This window comes from Mus caroli, unplaced genomic scaffold (genome assembly GCF_978045245.1).
Source record: "Mus caroli unplaced genomic scaffold, Mus_caroli_1 scaffold_17, whole genome shotgun sequence".
NCBI classification, from domain to species: Eukaryota; Metazoa; Chordata; class Mammalia; order Rodentia; family Muridae; genus Mus; species Mus caroli.
Window position 1 is genome coordinate 54322310 of NW_028227272.1, and position 14182 is coordinate 54336491.

Below are 14182 nucleotides of genomic sequence, written 5' to 3' on the forward strand. Positions count from 1 at the left end.
TAGGATGCCACTGTCTGGGCCCCTAGACTAATCTTAGTATATTATAAACCCCAGATGGGGCCCCAAACCAGAGCAAAACAGGAATACACTCAAACAGTAAAACTGTACATCAGATAATGTGCATGATAGTGTGGCTTATGTTCTCAGCACATTGAGAAGCTGAGGCAGGGAATCATGAATTTGAGGCCACAGAGCACGACCCAGGAAAGGAAGAAAATAGCACCAAATCCATATCTACTTAAGCTAGAAACTTTTAAATGTGGTACAATTTTTTGTTGTTTTAATTTAGAGAGACGAACCTTATTTACTTATTTTGGGTTTCTGAGTTCCCCTCTGTAGCCTTGAACAAGTGTTGATCTTCCTGCACCCGACTTCAGCCCTTTCCTGTTTTAGAATAATCACCTGCTTCATAATTGTTTGTTTGTTTTTTTTAAAAATCAGACTTTACTTACTTTCTTTTAGGTATGAAGAGAGACTGTGAGTCAAATCATTGGCCTTGAGGAAGCAGGAGTCTAGAAATATGAGAAACACGCTTTGCTGAGAGCTTTGTAAGCACACGACCAAAGCAGATTAAACGTGAAGGGTGCCTTCTTACTCGGATTACAAAGTGCGAGCGACCTGAGGCTCATTGTTTAAAGTGTTATTTAAAAGAGCAGCAGTAGCAACAACAGACTTTGTTTTCCTCATATGTTATTTCTATTTTTACATTTTTATTGAAAACATAATCACCTCATTCCCCTCCCCCTTATGTTTCCTCCCTCCAGCCCCTTCCATGCCCCCACTCTCAAACTGATAGCCTCTTTGTTATTTTTATTACTAAACACAAATGTACACAAATATATGTATGTAACCCATTGAGCACATTCTTTGTCATTTGCGCATATATGGGGCGGGCCACTGTGTCCTGGATCACCAAGGCTCATCCGTGGGATAGGCACCTTTAACTCTAGAATAGTGAAGTAAAGGCTTTGCATATCGTTTACAAGAGACGAAGCATATTACATTTGAAGTCTATGAAAGAGGCAATATGCAAAGGAAAGCTGAACTGGCGAGATATGTGAAAGAACCTCAGGTCCATTAGTTATCCAGGAAAACAAACTGATACAGCAGGGAGGGAACTATCTGAGGAATGACCAATATTAGAAAGATGTACAACAGTCAGAGTTATGGAGAACGTGGGGTGATGGTAACACTTGCCAACTGCAGGAAGAACTGTCAAGTGGGAAGTCTATTTTGGAAAATAATAATATTAAGATTGTATACTCTGTGATCCCCTGATTTATTTTCTGGATAAACAATGGCAGGAAATTTTTTTGGTGTGTGCTGTAAGTGGATACACAAAAAAGATTAATTTTGGCAATGTTCAGGATCTTGAGTTGTGGGAGGCCATACAGGTGTCTACATGTGGGAAGCTGGGTGAGGGCTCTGTGACAGATAAAAGGGCTGCAGCACTGTGTAGCATCTCAGATGCTGGAGATGTGCACAAGGCCACATCTGGCACATCTGAAGTGAGCCTGATGTGAGGAAACAGAATGAGTGGATCTGCAAATGTAATTTAGATAAGACTAACAATGTACATCCTATGTAACATGGTATGGAAGAATACATTTATAAAAACATAGTGACTATTTAGAGGAAATGCTTATGGAGAAGGGCACTATAGTATACGGTTTGAAAAGATGGGAATGATGTACCAAAATATAACACAATTCAGCCTAGCTGTAAAATATAATGTAGCACACCAGAATAAAAAGGACTTTTGTTGCTCTGTGACAGCCATGGGATATGTAACAATATTAACTCTGAGCACACGCATACGTGTGTGTGTGTGTGTGTGTAATACGGTTATCAACTTAACTCTTTCTATGAAAAAAGTTTCTATGTAAATATAAGAGTGTTAGGGAGTGAAGCATTACCAACTTAAGTTTGACATTTGTATTGTGACCCAATACCTAGAACTCATTTTATGTAATATCTGCAGTTATTGCCTCTGTAGAGGCAGGGAGCCCTTGAAGGCCTTTAAACATATAATTTTCTCAGCTGAGACAAGATCAGACTCATGTGGAGAGGTCTACCCAAAGCAGAGCAGGAACGAACTCTTCTGGCTTGAATCCCTTGTTTGCGTTGCTGGGTGAGTTGGTTGCAGCGAGCCTACTTAGGGTCACTGATCTAAACCAAAGCAGCTCTCAGAAGACAGCAGAGGTCAATTAGCTCCCAGAGTCTTTGGTCTGGAAATCCCTAATTAAGTCCCCACATGAAAGATGTTAGCAGTGTGCAGCACAATTAACAGTAATTAACAGGACATGTCCCTGCCCTTCAGACACAGGGCAATTAAAATCAAGTCAGACACTTGACAAACTGATTTGGAACAATACTTTCACATTCATACCCCTTCTTTAGCTGATTCTGAACAGCGAGTGGTGTTCTATCTCTGCAGCTAACATGGCTCCTGCCTCTGGAGGCTGTTATTGGTCTTTGTGTGGTGACCAGGGCCTTTTCTCTGAAACCTTCTCATACGCCTTAATTGACTATGCCTCAAGTAGTCATCTTTTAGCTGAAAACAAAGCCTGTTCTTTCTGGCTGTTTCTAACATATCCACCCCGATCCCACTCCCACCTCCCCAGAGCATCCATGAGCCCATGATCTTATCCAGCCGTGTTATGGAGCTTTAGAACAATAATATAACTCAGACTTAATATGGAGCTCAGCTGAACCCCAAGGATGTCTTTTAACCTTCAGCTCTTAACAGTTCTGCAGAGGATTCGAGGTTTGTTGATCAGCTTCGGGCTGACCAGAGCCTGGGGGACACACCGGCTCTCATTTAGAGCAGCCAGGACACAGCCCTCCAAGAGAGGAGCGGCCCTCCAGGCTCAGTAAACTTTAGAATCCTGCTCCTATTTATATCTAAGTGTATGCTTCCAGTTCCCCAGAGGGCAACTGTCTTGGAACCCCTTCTGCTAACCCCAAAGAACACTTAAGAAAGAGCCCAGAAGAATTGTAACTATGCAGGAACAGGCTGTTCTTCAGCTTCTCAGGCTTCTAGAAAGCATAAAGCTGGAATGGAAAGTCAGCTTCTGTTGACCTTTTCCCAACGTGGCACTAGCTGTGTCCCGCAGTCTGGAAACAGCTTATCTGCAACACAAGTGCCAAAGCTCCTTATGGTTGGTTGGCTTTCGGGTTAACATCTGTCTTCTATCCTTGCTGAGGAAGGAACCTTATGGATGTATCACAACCTAAAAGCTCAGAGTAGCAGTGACTTGACTTGTGCAGCACTTTCTCATTCTACAAAGGCAACAGACCTCAAACTCTAGCTGCTTCCGTGAAAATGCAGAATTCTATCACCCCATTTAGCTAGTTGGCTTGAAAGAGTCTGGGGTACGGCCCAAATACTATTTTACAATTGGAACCCCACAACAACAAAACTAAAATAATTAATAAAGATTTAAAAAAAGTTGGGGGGGATAGAGTACTTGCTCTATAGCCCAGGCTAGACTCAAACTTGTGATCCTACTATGTCTGGAGTTCTGGGATTCAGGAGTCGCTCTAACAGACTTGCCAAGATTAAAGTTCTTATTTACAGGAAGAGTCAATCAAGTTCTCCAGCAACACTTTTTAAAGGTGTGAGATGTCCTTTTGTGAGTTTAATATCTTCTCTTCATTGGAGACATTTACCCCTTGAAGCATCTGATAAGATTGTATGCTGAATAATTAATCTTTTCAGTAAAAGATAAAGTACATTCATAAATCTTGGTATTCAATTCTGCAAATACATTTTTAATGTCCGATATAAATCACTAACAGTTAAAAATGTCTAGATGGAGGGACAAGGATTAAGAGTGTGTGCGTGGAAAAGGGATAAATTTTCAATGTGGAGCACCTAACTACAAAACAGTCAAAACCTGAACCCAGTTTGTTCCTTAGGAAAACAGAAGCCTGGCTGTACCTGGTAGGTGCAGTTCTTCTAATTCAATCACGGAACGGCTGCTGCTGTAATGGTCCCTGATCAGCTTCTGAAGGTCCTCAGGGGCCCCTGGTTTGGGCTCTGATTTTGCAAGAATATCAGAAATTTTCTTCTAAAACAAGAGAAGGGGGGTGGAAGAAAGCAGAACACAGACTTTAGAATGGCCTATGGTATAGGTTCATTACTCTGGCATTTAAAAGGCATATAGCATTTAGTGATAGCCGAGAAAGAACTTGAGTTTTAAAAAATCCCCCATGGGAAGCCTCACGACATAGTGAGTGCTTGAAAAATGAAGAGATGATCTAGTGGGCTCCCTGTAATATCTGGTTTGCATCTTTTAGACATGAAACTTTTCCACTCAGCACAAAATATTTTCTGTTAAAAGTCTTAGAAGTCTTGTTATATGGAAACTTCTTTTTAACTCTTATACGGTCTGTACTCTTGAAAGAATGGGATTTGGAGAACTTCCCGTGCACCCTGTTTAGATGGCGAGCCTCAGGCTGGACTTCTGCAGATTAAGCTGAGCATGGGTGCCAAATGCAAAGTGGACATGACCATTGACTCTTCTGGTCTCGGAGACAAGCCGAAGGCCTCACAGAGACACAAGAAAACAGATGTCACATCTCTTTTGATGTGGACTGCTTTGTATAGAACTTATTACATGCATGCTATACAGGGAAGCAAGATTATCCATTTTTATCATAAACTTCCTTTATTTACTTCTAATGTTTCTCCAAAGACCCAGAAAGAGATATTCCTCTGCCCCAATGTGCTCATTTCTACAGCACTGTCAGAACTACTCAAGGTTCCATCAAAGGTGCTGACCTACCAGTGACACCTTGGTTAGCACTTTAACATGGCCTTAGCCAAGCTAAACTAGCTAGACCTCTGACCTCAAACCTCCAGAACCTAAGGCTTCCTAAGGTCCAGAGGGAGTGAGCAGTCAAAGTGAAGTGAAGGACTTCTCTAAAGGCCTGCCAAACTTCAGCCAATCTGGCACGTCCCACCTTCCTATTTTACCATTTGTGAGAGAAGAAACCAGAGTGGCCTGCTTCTTTCTGAACACCTGCTGTTAAACAGCTAATTGGCTGAGACCTCCATTTCTCTCATCCCAAGCACTTCCTTCTGTGACCTCAGCAGCACACCCTGCTTGGCAGGGGGCAAACCACACTGCTGTGGTAGAAGGGAAAAGCTAATTAGAAAGTCTGTCCAGGAGCAAGAGGCTTCCCTGTGAGCAGAGACATCATTTAGAAGCAAGGGAGAGTGTCTGCCTTTAACTTATGGCCTGGATCAGAGTTAGAAATACACTACAGTACCTTTGTGTGCTTGTTTTCTTCTCATTATTACTTGAGTCGAAGGTTTAAAAGACCGAATAAATGAGAAAAGGAGGGTGGTGATGGACTTGGATAAAAGCAGAGGGGTGAGCACAGGAGGCACTCCAGGCTCCTTCTAGAAGTCTCAGTGAGAACCCAGTCCTGTGTTTCACAGGAGTGAAATGGCAGTCAGGAAAGTTTCATTTTAGTTCCCCAAAGAAAACTTATTCCTAGTGGCCTGCGGAAAGTTCAAAGGATCTCGAATCACTGAATCTTACAGATTCAGAATCACTAAGTCAGGGACTGAAAAATAGCTTCCCGGAAGTATGACAGAGTGAAGTATCATGGATGCCACATGTGGCCACACCACTGTCACAAACTGTTGCTGGTACCTTCTTCCACTTCCTGGTCTTCCGAGAGTCCTCTGCTTTGGGTTCCTTTGCTTGTGTCAAGAAACACTCAGTAGGCTGTGAAGAAATATAAACAAGAGAGCTTTCATCTTTGCGGCAATGAAGTGTCAGTGAGTGGCATGACTCCCAGAGCACCTTCTGCTCAGCATATCCTCCTCAGAGGACCTTGGGAACATTCCACAGAGATGCTGCACAGCCCACTGGAGCCCTTAGGCAGCAGCAGCTGAGGCGACAGAGTTTGAGAAAGTCAAAAAGTGCAGATGACGTAAGGCCAGAAAAAAAATCTTTGAACAGACATCAAAATGTGTGAGTGAATGAGTGTCTATGTGTGCTTGATGTGTGCAGATGATTAGAGATGGAAGCCAAGGGCAGAAATAGATGTGTTTAAATGGTGATGTGGCAAGGCAGCCCCTGACTAGAGCAGCTGAAGTTTTCCATGAGCTTCATGCAGAAGCCTGCGCTTTCCTGAGTGCCATTGTTTGTAGTAGCCTCTCCTTCCCTCTTTTCAACAGCACAAAGAGAATCTGAAGGAGCACGTATTTACTTAGGCTTTCACTAAACCAGCTGTACCTATGTAGTCATTTCAAGATGACTACAGAATGAACATTCCTGCTGATGCTCTGAATACAGGTTCCACACTATAGCACCAAGAGTAATTGATTTGCCAGTGGCCTTAACCCTAAGAACTGTGTATCGTTCCATGCTATTTTTAAAGTAAGTTTTGTTTTTTAAGGTAGAAAAGCAGGAAATTTTGACTAAAGCCTTGATTTATAAAACGGAATGTGCAGGTTCCACATGTATTAATCATAAGCAGCAAAATAAAATGTTTCCTGTGCTGGATGTTTACGCAACATTTCAAGCAGGTTGCCAAGTAAGATGCAAAGTGGAATTGTTATGTTAGATTCATTCCAAGTAGTCAGCCACCAGCGAGAGCAACCGTGTCTCTACTGTGCTGCTCAAAATGACCACAGATGAATCTTTCTAAGAAAAAGAGCAGATTGAAGCTGTTCATGGTGGCACATACCTTTGATCGCTGCACAAGAAGCAGAAGCAGAGGACCTCTGTGAGTTCTCGACCAGCTTGGTCTACATAGTGAGTTCCAGGACAGCCAGAGCTACAAAGTGAGACCTATCTCAAACAACAACAATAACAACAACAATGACAACAATAACAACAACAACAACAGAACCCACAGATTAGGAATGCCTATAGCCTCAAGTCAAAGAGGGATATAGTGACTGTCACGTAAGGCATTGGACCAGTGACACAGTATTTGGATACAGTTTTAGGAAGTAGAGTAGATTTTAAAGGGTTGAGATTAAAATAACATGGCTATCGTTAATCTTTAGCTTCTTTACAGTTTAAACAAAAAAACCTGTAAAGACTAATTGCCTTGCAGCTTAAGAAAATAAAGATACTGTCTCACTTACTTAGAAACTTAAGCTGTCTTGTGGATGTAGATTAATGTCAATTTAATGTTCGTACATTGCCAATAAGAAACTGGGCCAAGGCCACTAATATGTCACAGAAGATGCCAGATGGCCATAAGCATCCAATTATAGAACAAGGGAGCATTCAGCTCTTCTAAGCAAAGGTCTGGATGTAATTAGTTAAGCCCTTAAAGCATACACCGGACCCAGGCCTACAATCCGGCCCTTGTGAGGCCGAGGCAGGAAGGCTGCCATGAGGTTCCTGAATGAAAACCTGAAAGAAAAAGGAGGCCATGACTGCTCCTGAGGTATGGAGACGATCTGTACTGCAGAGATATGGGAGAAAGCAGGCCAAGGGAAGAGTCCAGGCTGAACATGGCCAGTAAGTTAACTGGGTTATGAGAGGAGAGAGGGGAGGGAGAGCAAGAGAGGAACTGCCGAACAAGAGAGCCACATGGGCCTGAGAGCAGTGTAGCCAAAATGCTACATGAGTTATATAGGGCTGAGGCTGAAGAAGAAGAGAGGATTAGGGCGGGGGCAGGGTGAGAAGTTCTGCAAAGAGCCACAGGTGCTGAGTGACACATTGTCCTGGGTTTGAGACCTAACAGAACACAGTAAGTTCCAGATCACCCAGGGAGAGAGAGACAGTGATAAGAGACACACAGAGAGACACCTTATCTCAAAACAAAACCCATAACAAACACCCCTCTACCCCCACCTCCAATTCGTAAGTCTGGCATTTGTTAGCTATTATCAAAGTGTTCAGGAAGCAGGCTCAGGCACCTATTGTGTTTTCTTATTTAGCATATGAAGATTTTCCCCACTGCACTGGTTCTCCATGCTCCTAATGCTGCAGTCCTCTAATCCCCCAACCATAAATTATTTCATTGGTACCTCACAACTGTAATTTTCCTACTGCTATGAATCATAATGTAAATATGAGTTTTCTGATATTCTTAGGTAACCCCTGTGAAAGGGTCATTTAAAGGAGTCACGTGAGGCTCACGGTTCAGGATTGCTGGCCTTCAAGAGGGTTAGATGGACTGATTACGTATGTATAATTAGGCTTAGAAGCTGATTAATTCAAACATGAATCAAGTTAAATCTAAAAGTGAGCTCACTTATTAAGGGTACGAGCGCTTCAGTTTTGGAGTTACAAATAAGTGGAACTCTGACTCTCAAGTTAGACAAAAAAAAAAAAAAGAAACCTGAAACCTGAGCCTGGGGTTTTAGGGAAGTTCCCTGGATTGTTCTATCACTGTCAACTGCCAGGGTCATACACAGAATTTTCTCCACTAATTTAGTCAGGAGAGCTGGTCTCGCTGCAAGACAGAGGTATAGAGAGTCCATGTGGCAGGAAGTCAGCTGGACTCAGAGAGCAGAGCAGAAGTCACTTCCTCTTTAGGGTCCCCAAGAGCTCAGGGCGGAGGGGAGGATCAAGTGGTTGCAGGTGATTATGCATTCGTCGGAGCTGAGGAAAGTTCCCAAGAGGATGATGAAGGTGAACATCCACTGTAGTACAGATCTCTGTAACCTCTCAGGGCTTCCTCTGCCTTTAACCAGAGGTTTGAAAGCCCACAGTACTAGGACCAGAGGGCAGACAGCTTGCGGCTCCTCCCATTTTGTCCTGAGGTGCATGACCATCTACAGGAATTACAGCCAGTCCTATCTACAAACCACAGGGGAGAGGAGGATGTCAAACAGCACCGAGAGCCCCCTGGTCAGGTGGTACACAGACGAGGGAGCCGATGAAAGCAGACATGCAGATTGAGCTGGCTTCCCATAAGACTGGTCACCACGGGGGACTGGAAACATTTACCTTTCTTTTTCTTTTAATGTCTCTTTCCTTTTAGGGTTGTATCTTCTTCTATAAAGATATCTATTGTAAGTGTTTATACATGGCAGATACCAAGCAGTATAGACTGCTTGGGAGCTATGACAAAATTATAGCAACAGAGGAATTAGAAGGCATAGAGCATATTCACCAAGCCCAAAGCCTGTGAAGACAGACGGTTCCTGGAAAATGACCATAGATTACCGAGGGCTAAATAAGGTAGTTTCCCCCTTTCATGACACTTGGCTCAGCTCTGCTTTTCTGACTGAACAATAGAGAAGTGATAGAGCCTTTCTATGCTGTCCTAGACTTGGCTGACATATTTTTTGGTTCCCTGAGCTACTGGATTTCAATCCAATCTCTATTTACTTTCAGTGGTCAACACTAGACCTTCCGAGTATTCTCCTGAGGTTGCGGTCACAGTTCCATGTCATGAGATAGTGGCCCTGGACCTTTTGTTGTCTTGCCTAACTTCTACAAAAAATGTTTCATTATATAGAAGACTGTAGTGGTTTGAACAAAATGCACCCCTCATCCGCACCATAGGCTTGGTATTTGAACAGCTGGCCCCCATTGAGGTCTAGGAGGTGTGGCCTTGCTGGAGAAAGTGTCACTAGAGGCAAACTTGGAGGTTTAAAAGCTTCCTGACATTCCCAGTGCACTCTCAGCATCTTACTCTAGCTAACATGTGGCACACAATGGGGGATTCCCCTCAACACATGACTCTACCAGTTGAATGTCGTATAGCCTCCATTAGATTCCAGGATCAGCTTCCTTTCTCCTGATAAGTGCCTGTTCAGCCAACGACGGAGATACCTGAAATGCTTCCCTATACTAATGAGGACAGGCAAACATCTGAATGTCCTATTGCCAATGTCCTTTTATGTGAGAGATTACCAGAAGCTCAGAAATGTACATATGGGTGCTATGGCAAAACAACCAGAGCAAATGGTTCCAATAGAGTTCTAATATCAGACACAGGCGAGGTGGCAAAGTTCAATATGCAATGCTAGAAAAGCAAAGGCTGGCTGTATAGAAAGCACTAAAACAGATAGACTCCACCACTGGCCCCACCTCAGTAACAACACAAAGAGCTTATCCAAGAAAGGGTGAGATCGAAGGCCTTTGATAAAAGCTTTTTCTGAGACAGCACAGAAGCAAATCCTAGCCAGGCGTGGTGGCACACACCTTTAATCCCAGCACTTGGGAGGCAGAGGCAGGAGGATTTCTGAGTTCGAGGCCAGCCTGGTCTACAAAGTGAGTTCCAGGACAGCCAGGGCTATACAGAGAAACCCTGTCTCGAAAAAAACAAAACAAAACAAAACAAACAAACAAACAGAAGCAAATCCTATAATGGTGGCATACATATTTAGAGCAATGTGGTTTAGCATCTACAAGCTCTATCACCAATGCCATGCAGGATGTTCAAGCCACTGAGCTCCCTCTGATGGCTGAACAAACAGCTAAGCTACGCACAGTATGGGAGAAGAGATCACTCATCCCTACAAATGCAGGTTACATGTTTAGCATGGGTAGGAACACAGAACAGGAGCGAGTGGCTACAAGTCATCATAGAGACTGCATGGCTGGAGGAATGAGAAAGTGAAAGTAGCCACTCTGCAGAGTTTAGAGCAATAGGTAGTAGTGATTTCTGAGGGTTGGCCTGGGATACTTGGTACTAATAGTTGGACAATACTTAGAGACTTCAATTCGTGGGTTATCTAATGGGAAGGAGAACTGGCAGGTTCTGAACTGGACACCATGGGAACAACAGATGCAAAAGGAGAGATATACCAGAGTACAACAGGAATCAGAAGTTGTGGTACTCTAGCAGTTGTCCACATGGAAGCTAACAGCCCGTTGATTCCTCCTTGAAATCAGGACGCAGATGCCCTTACCAAAGTATGAACCATCTGCCATCAGGTGCCATTAGACGCTGCTCACTGGGCTCATGTAAAGTCTGGTCACAGCAGAGCCAACAGAGTCTCGGTCACTGTTCTACTGCTGTGAAGAGACACCATGATCAAGGCATTTAATTGGGGGCTTGCTTATAGTTTCAGAGGTCTAGTCCATTATCATCATGGTGGGGAGCATGGCATCAGACAGGCAAGTGCTGGGGCAGTAGCTGAAGGCTATATCCCAATCCATAGGGGATGGTGGGGGAGAGACAGAGACAGAGACAGAGACTAGGCCTGATTTGGACATTTGAAACTTCAAGGCCTATCCCTAGTGACATACGTTCTCCAGCAAGTCCATATCTCCTAATCCTCAAATAGTGCCATTCCTTGATGACTTGGCAGGTACAGCCAGATACATTCTGAAATCTCTAAGACTATTGCCATTGCTGCTTGCTATGTGCCAGATTAGATGGCATGACTACTGTGGGTCTAACGAACAGCCTTCTGAGTGGATTTAAGGCCTTCCAACAGCAAAGTGGAAGAAAGTTTAGACAAAGAATTCAAGCGATTATTTTAAGGATGACTTATGAATTAAAAAAGCATACAAACAAATATCTTAGTGAAGTAAGAAAGATAATGTGGGATTTTAAAGAGTAATTCAATAAAGAGATTTTTAAAAACAGCAGAAATTTGGGAGAGAGAAGTGCAATAGGTCAAATAACTGAGGAGAGTCTCCTAAGTAGCACAGATCTGGTGGAAGGCAGATTGTCAGGGGTTAAAGGCAAAGATGAAGAATGCAAGCATTCATACAGGAATACAGAAAAAAAGTCCTGTGGATGCCATCAGTATAGAAGAAGAGGGAGGTCGTGACAAACAGATAGAAAACAGGTTGAATAAAGGAAAATCCCTAAACCTTGGGAAATGGATGGATATCCAGATACAGGAGGCTTCCGAGAACTCTCAGTTATGGCTAAAAAAGACACTTCACCTCCACAGTCTCATTAGCATAGCAAGTGTGCTGAACAAGAGCAGCATCAGAGGAAGAGTGAGATAAAAAGGCTCTGAGTCACATCAAAGCAACCCATCCGAATAACCAAAGATCTCTAAGCAGACACTCTAAAATCATGGCATGGAAGGAAAGCAAAGAAGCCCCGAGGAAAAACACTTGTCAGTCTAGATTACCACATCCAGAAAAGCTATCCTTCAAACTAAAAGGCTAAAGGGCAGAACCAAACTCAGGACATACATGTTTATTTCTTTAATTGTGTATAACAGTTTAAAAGCAGGCACAGTTAGATTAAAATAATAACAAAATGAAATAGTTATGTAAGTGTGGTCTTTCTCTCTCATCTTGTATGTGAGATGATGATATAATGTCTCTGTGACCTGAGGTGGATGGCATAGGCATTGTGCTGTATTTCAGGCTCTCTGTAAGGGATACTGCAACAAAGGCACTGTGTTGCCACCATGGTCCATGGACAACCGAGCCAGGTAGTAAGTGATGGATAGGCAGTATATTCCGCATGGATGTATTGACATCACCAGGCAAAGTGATGGTTCACATGGTGAATGAAGAGGTGGCACAACAGTTCATCTTGTTACTTGGAATGGTATACCACTTAGATGTATAACTGTGGTGCTCACAGACCCCAAGAGTGAACCTAGTTCTATTATGTTGGTAAATGGCCCAAGCATCAAATTGTTCCCTGAATTAATATATCAGTAATCACAGGTTATCGGAGCTCACAGGTCTTGCCAGAGAAGCATCTCTGTGCAGAAGACAGTGATTAATAAATTTTCAATCAGCCAAAGTGCAGAGAATGAATGTATAGAGTGCTCAGCCACAAATGGAACGTTGTCACTATCCCTAAGGCTTGGGAACCATCATTGTGGAAGAGGGGACAGGAAGACTATTAAGAGCCAGAGATCTCGGAGGACTGGAGTAAATCAATGTCTTCCAGACACATGGGACTGCTGTGCTCGTGAATTCTCACAACTGTGGCTGCCTGCACAAGATTAAGCCGATGAGCACTCTAGCATGGAGGTTGGGTTCCTGAGCCCCAACTCCTAACTGAGGAGCTATTGATAGCTGATGGCTTCTGATGAAGGGGGAGTGACTTTTCCTTCAGATGTGTTCCCAGGAGGACTGGCCATGTAGTGGATTGCTCCACATCCATGAGTATATGGGCAATACAAATTGGACTTGGTAGGCTAATTTTTATTTGTAATAAAAGTAAAAACAGAGGAGGGGGACATAGGAGGTAGATATGAGAGGGGTTGGGGGGAAACTGAGGGTGAATATGATCAAAATATGATTTTTGGAGAAAAAAATATAACTTATTCTAGATTTATCCACTTCAAAGCACGGAGAACAAAACCATTTGTAAAGGAGAGCTATGCATTACTCAGTCACGGAAGAACTCTTTAATAAACTTAGGTTATACTTTGCAGATTGGTCTTTCCCCCAAACCATGTGCCCTTATGGTCTCTGTTGTTTCAGCAAGGGCCTAACATAGCCTTCTATGGGCTTATGGGGGAAAGTCTTTTGTTTCTACCTGTGGATTAACCACCATTGAGTCCCATGGCTCCTAGCATTACTAGCTTGTGTTAACAGGGTCAGAGGATAAACTGGAGAGAGCTCCTGGGAGCCTTCGCTTCTGGTCGGGAGGCAGACTAGAAACACTGCCCAGTTGTAAATACAAGACTTTGCAGGAAAAAAATAACGTGAAGCAGAACAAAGACGCGAAGAATTAGTTCTGGGCTTCACTACTTAATTGAGCAATTCAGTCTGACGACCTGAACTCAATTCTCAGAGCCCACATGGAGCAAGGAGAGAAGTGATTTCAAGTTATAAGCTCCACACTTATATGCTGTGGCATGTACACATGCATGCACACACACCACCACTACCACCACCACCACGACCACAACAAATAAATGTAATAAAAATTTTAAAAAAGAGAGAAACACTGTCAAATTGTTCCTCTGAACAATGACTCCTTGTGCTATTTCCCTGCTTCCCCTTTGTGAACAAAACGACCTATACCACCTATACCCGTTCAACCGCCATTGTTGGCTCTGCTTCCCCTTTAGCTTCATGGTTGGAAAGAAATGGAGGAGTTAAGTCTATTCCTGATCATCCTCAAGTGTCTTCAGGCCTCTCTGTGGCTCTCCCCTTTGGAAGTAGACTAACAGAAGATGGCAGAAATAATAAGGCATCAACTCCAAGCCTATGTCATTAAGACTTCAGGGTTAAGGACTCTTGCTCAGCACTTCTTTGAGCAACAGAGGAAGCCAGTTGCAATGCACTGGGTTCTTGTAGAGAGGACTGAGTCA

General features: G+C 43.2%; 1 protein-coding gene across 3 annotated transcripts in view; it reads right to left on the minus strand.

Moving 5' to 3' along the window:
* The window catches only part of Cmss1 (cms1 ribosomal small subunit homolog), a 298119-nt gene that overhangs the window by 10241 nt on the left and 273696 nt on the right, over window positions 1-14182 (minus strand). For all 3 annotated transcript variants that reach the window (XM_021185162.3, XM_029470283.2, XM_029470282.2), the window contains exons 3-5: window positions 5667-5741; window positions 3944-4073; window positions 453-512 (exon numbers count right to left, since the gene is read on the minus strand). In XM_021185162.3, the coding sequence (XP_021040821.1) occupies window positions 453-512; window positions 3944-4073; window positions 5667-5741 (265 nt within the window). The remainder of the gene's footprint in view (window positions 1-452; window positions 513-3943; window positions 4074-5666; window positions 5742-14182) is intronic.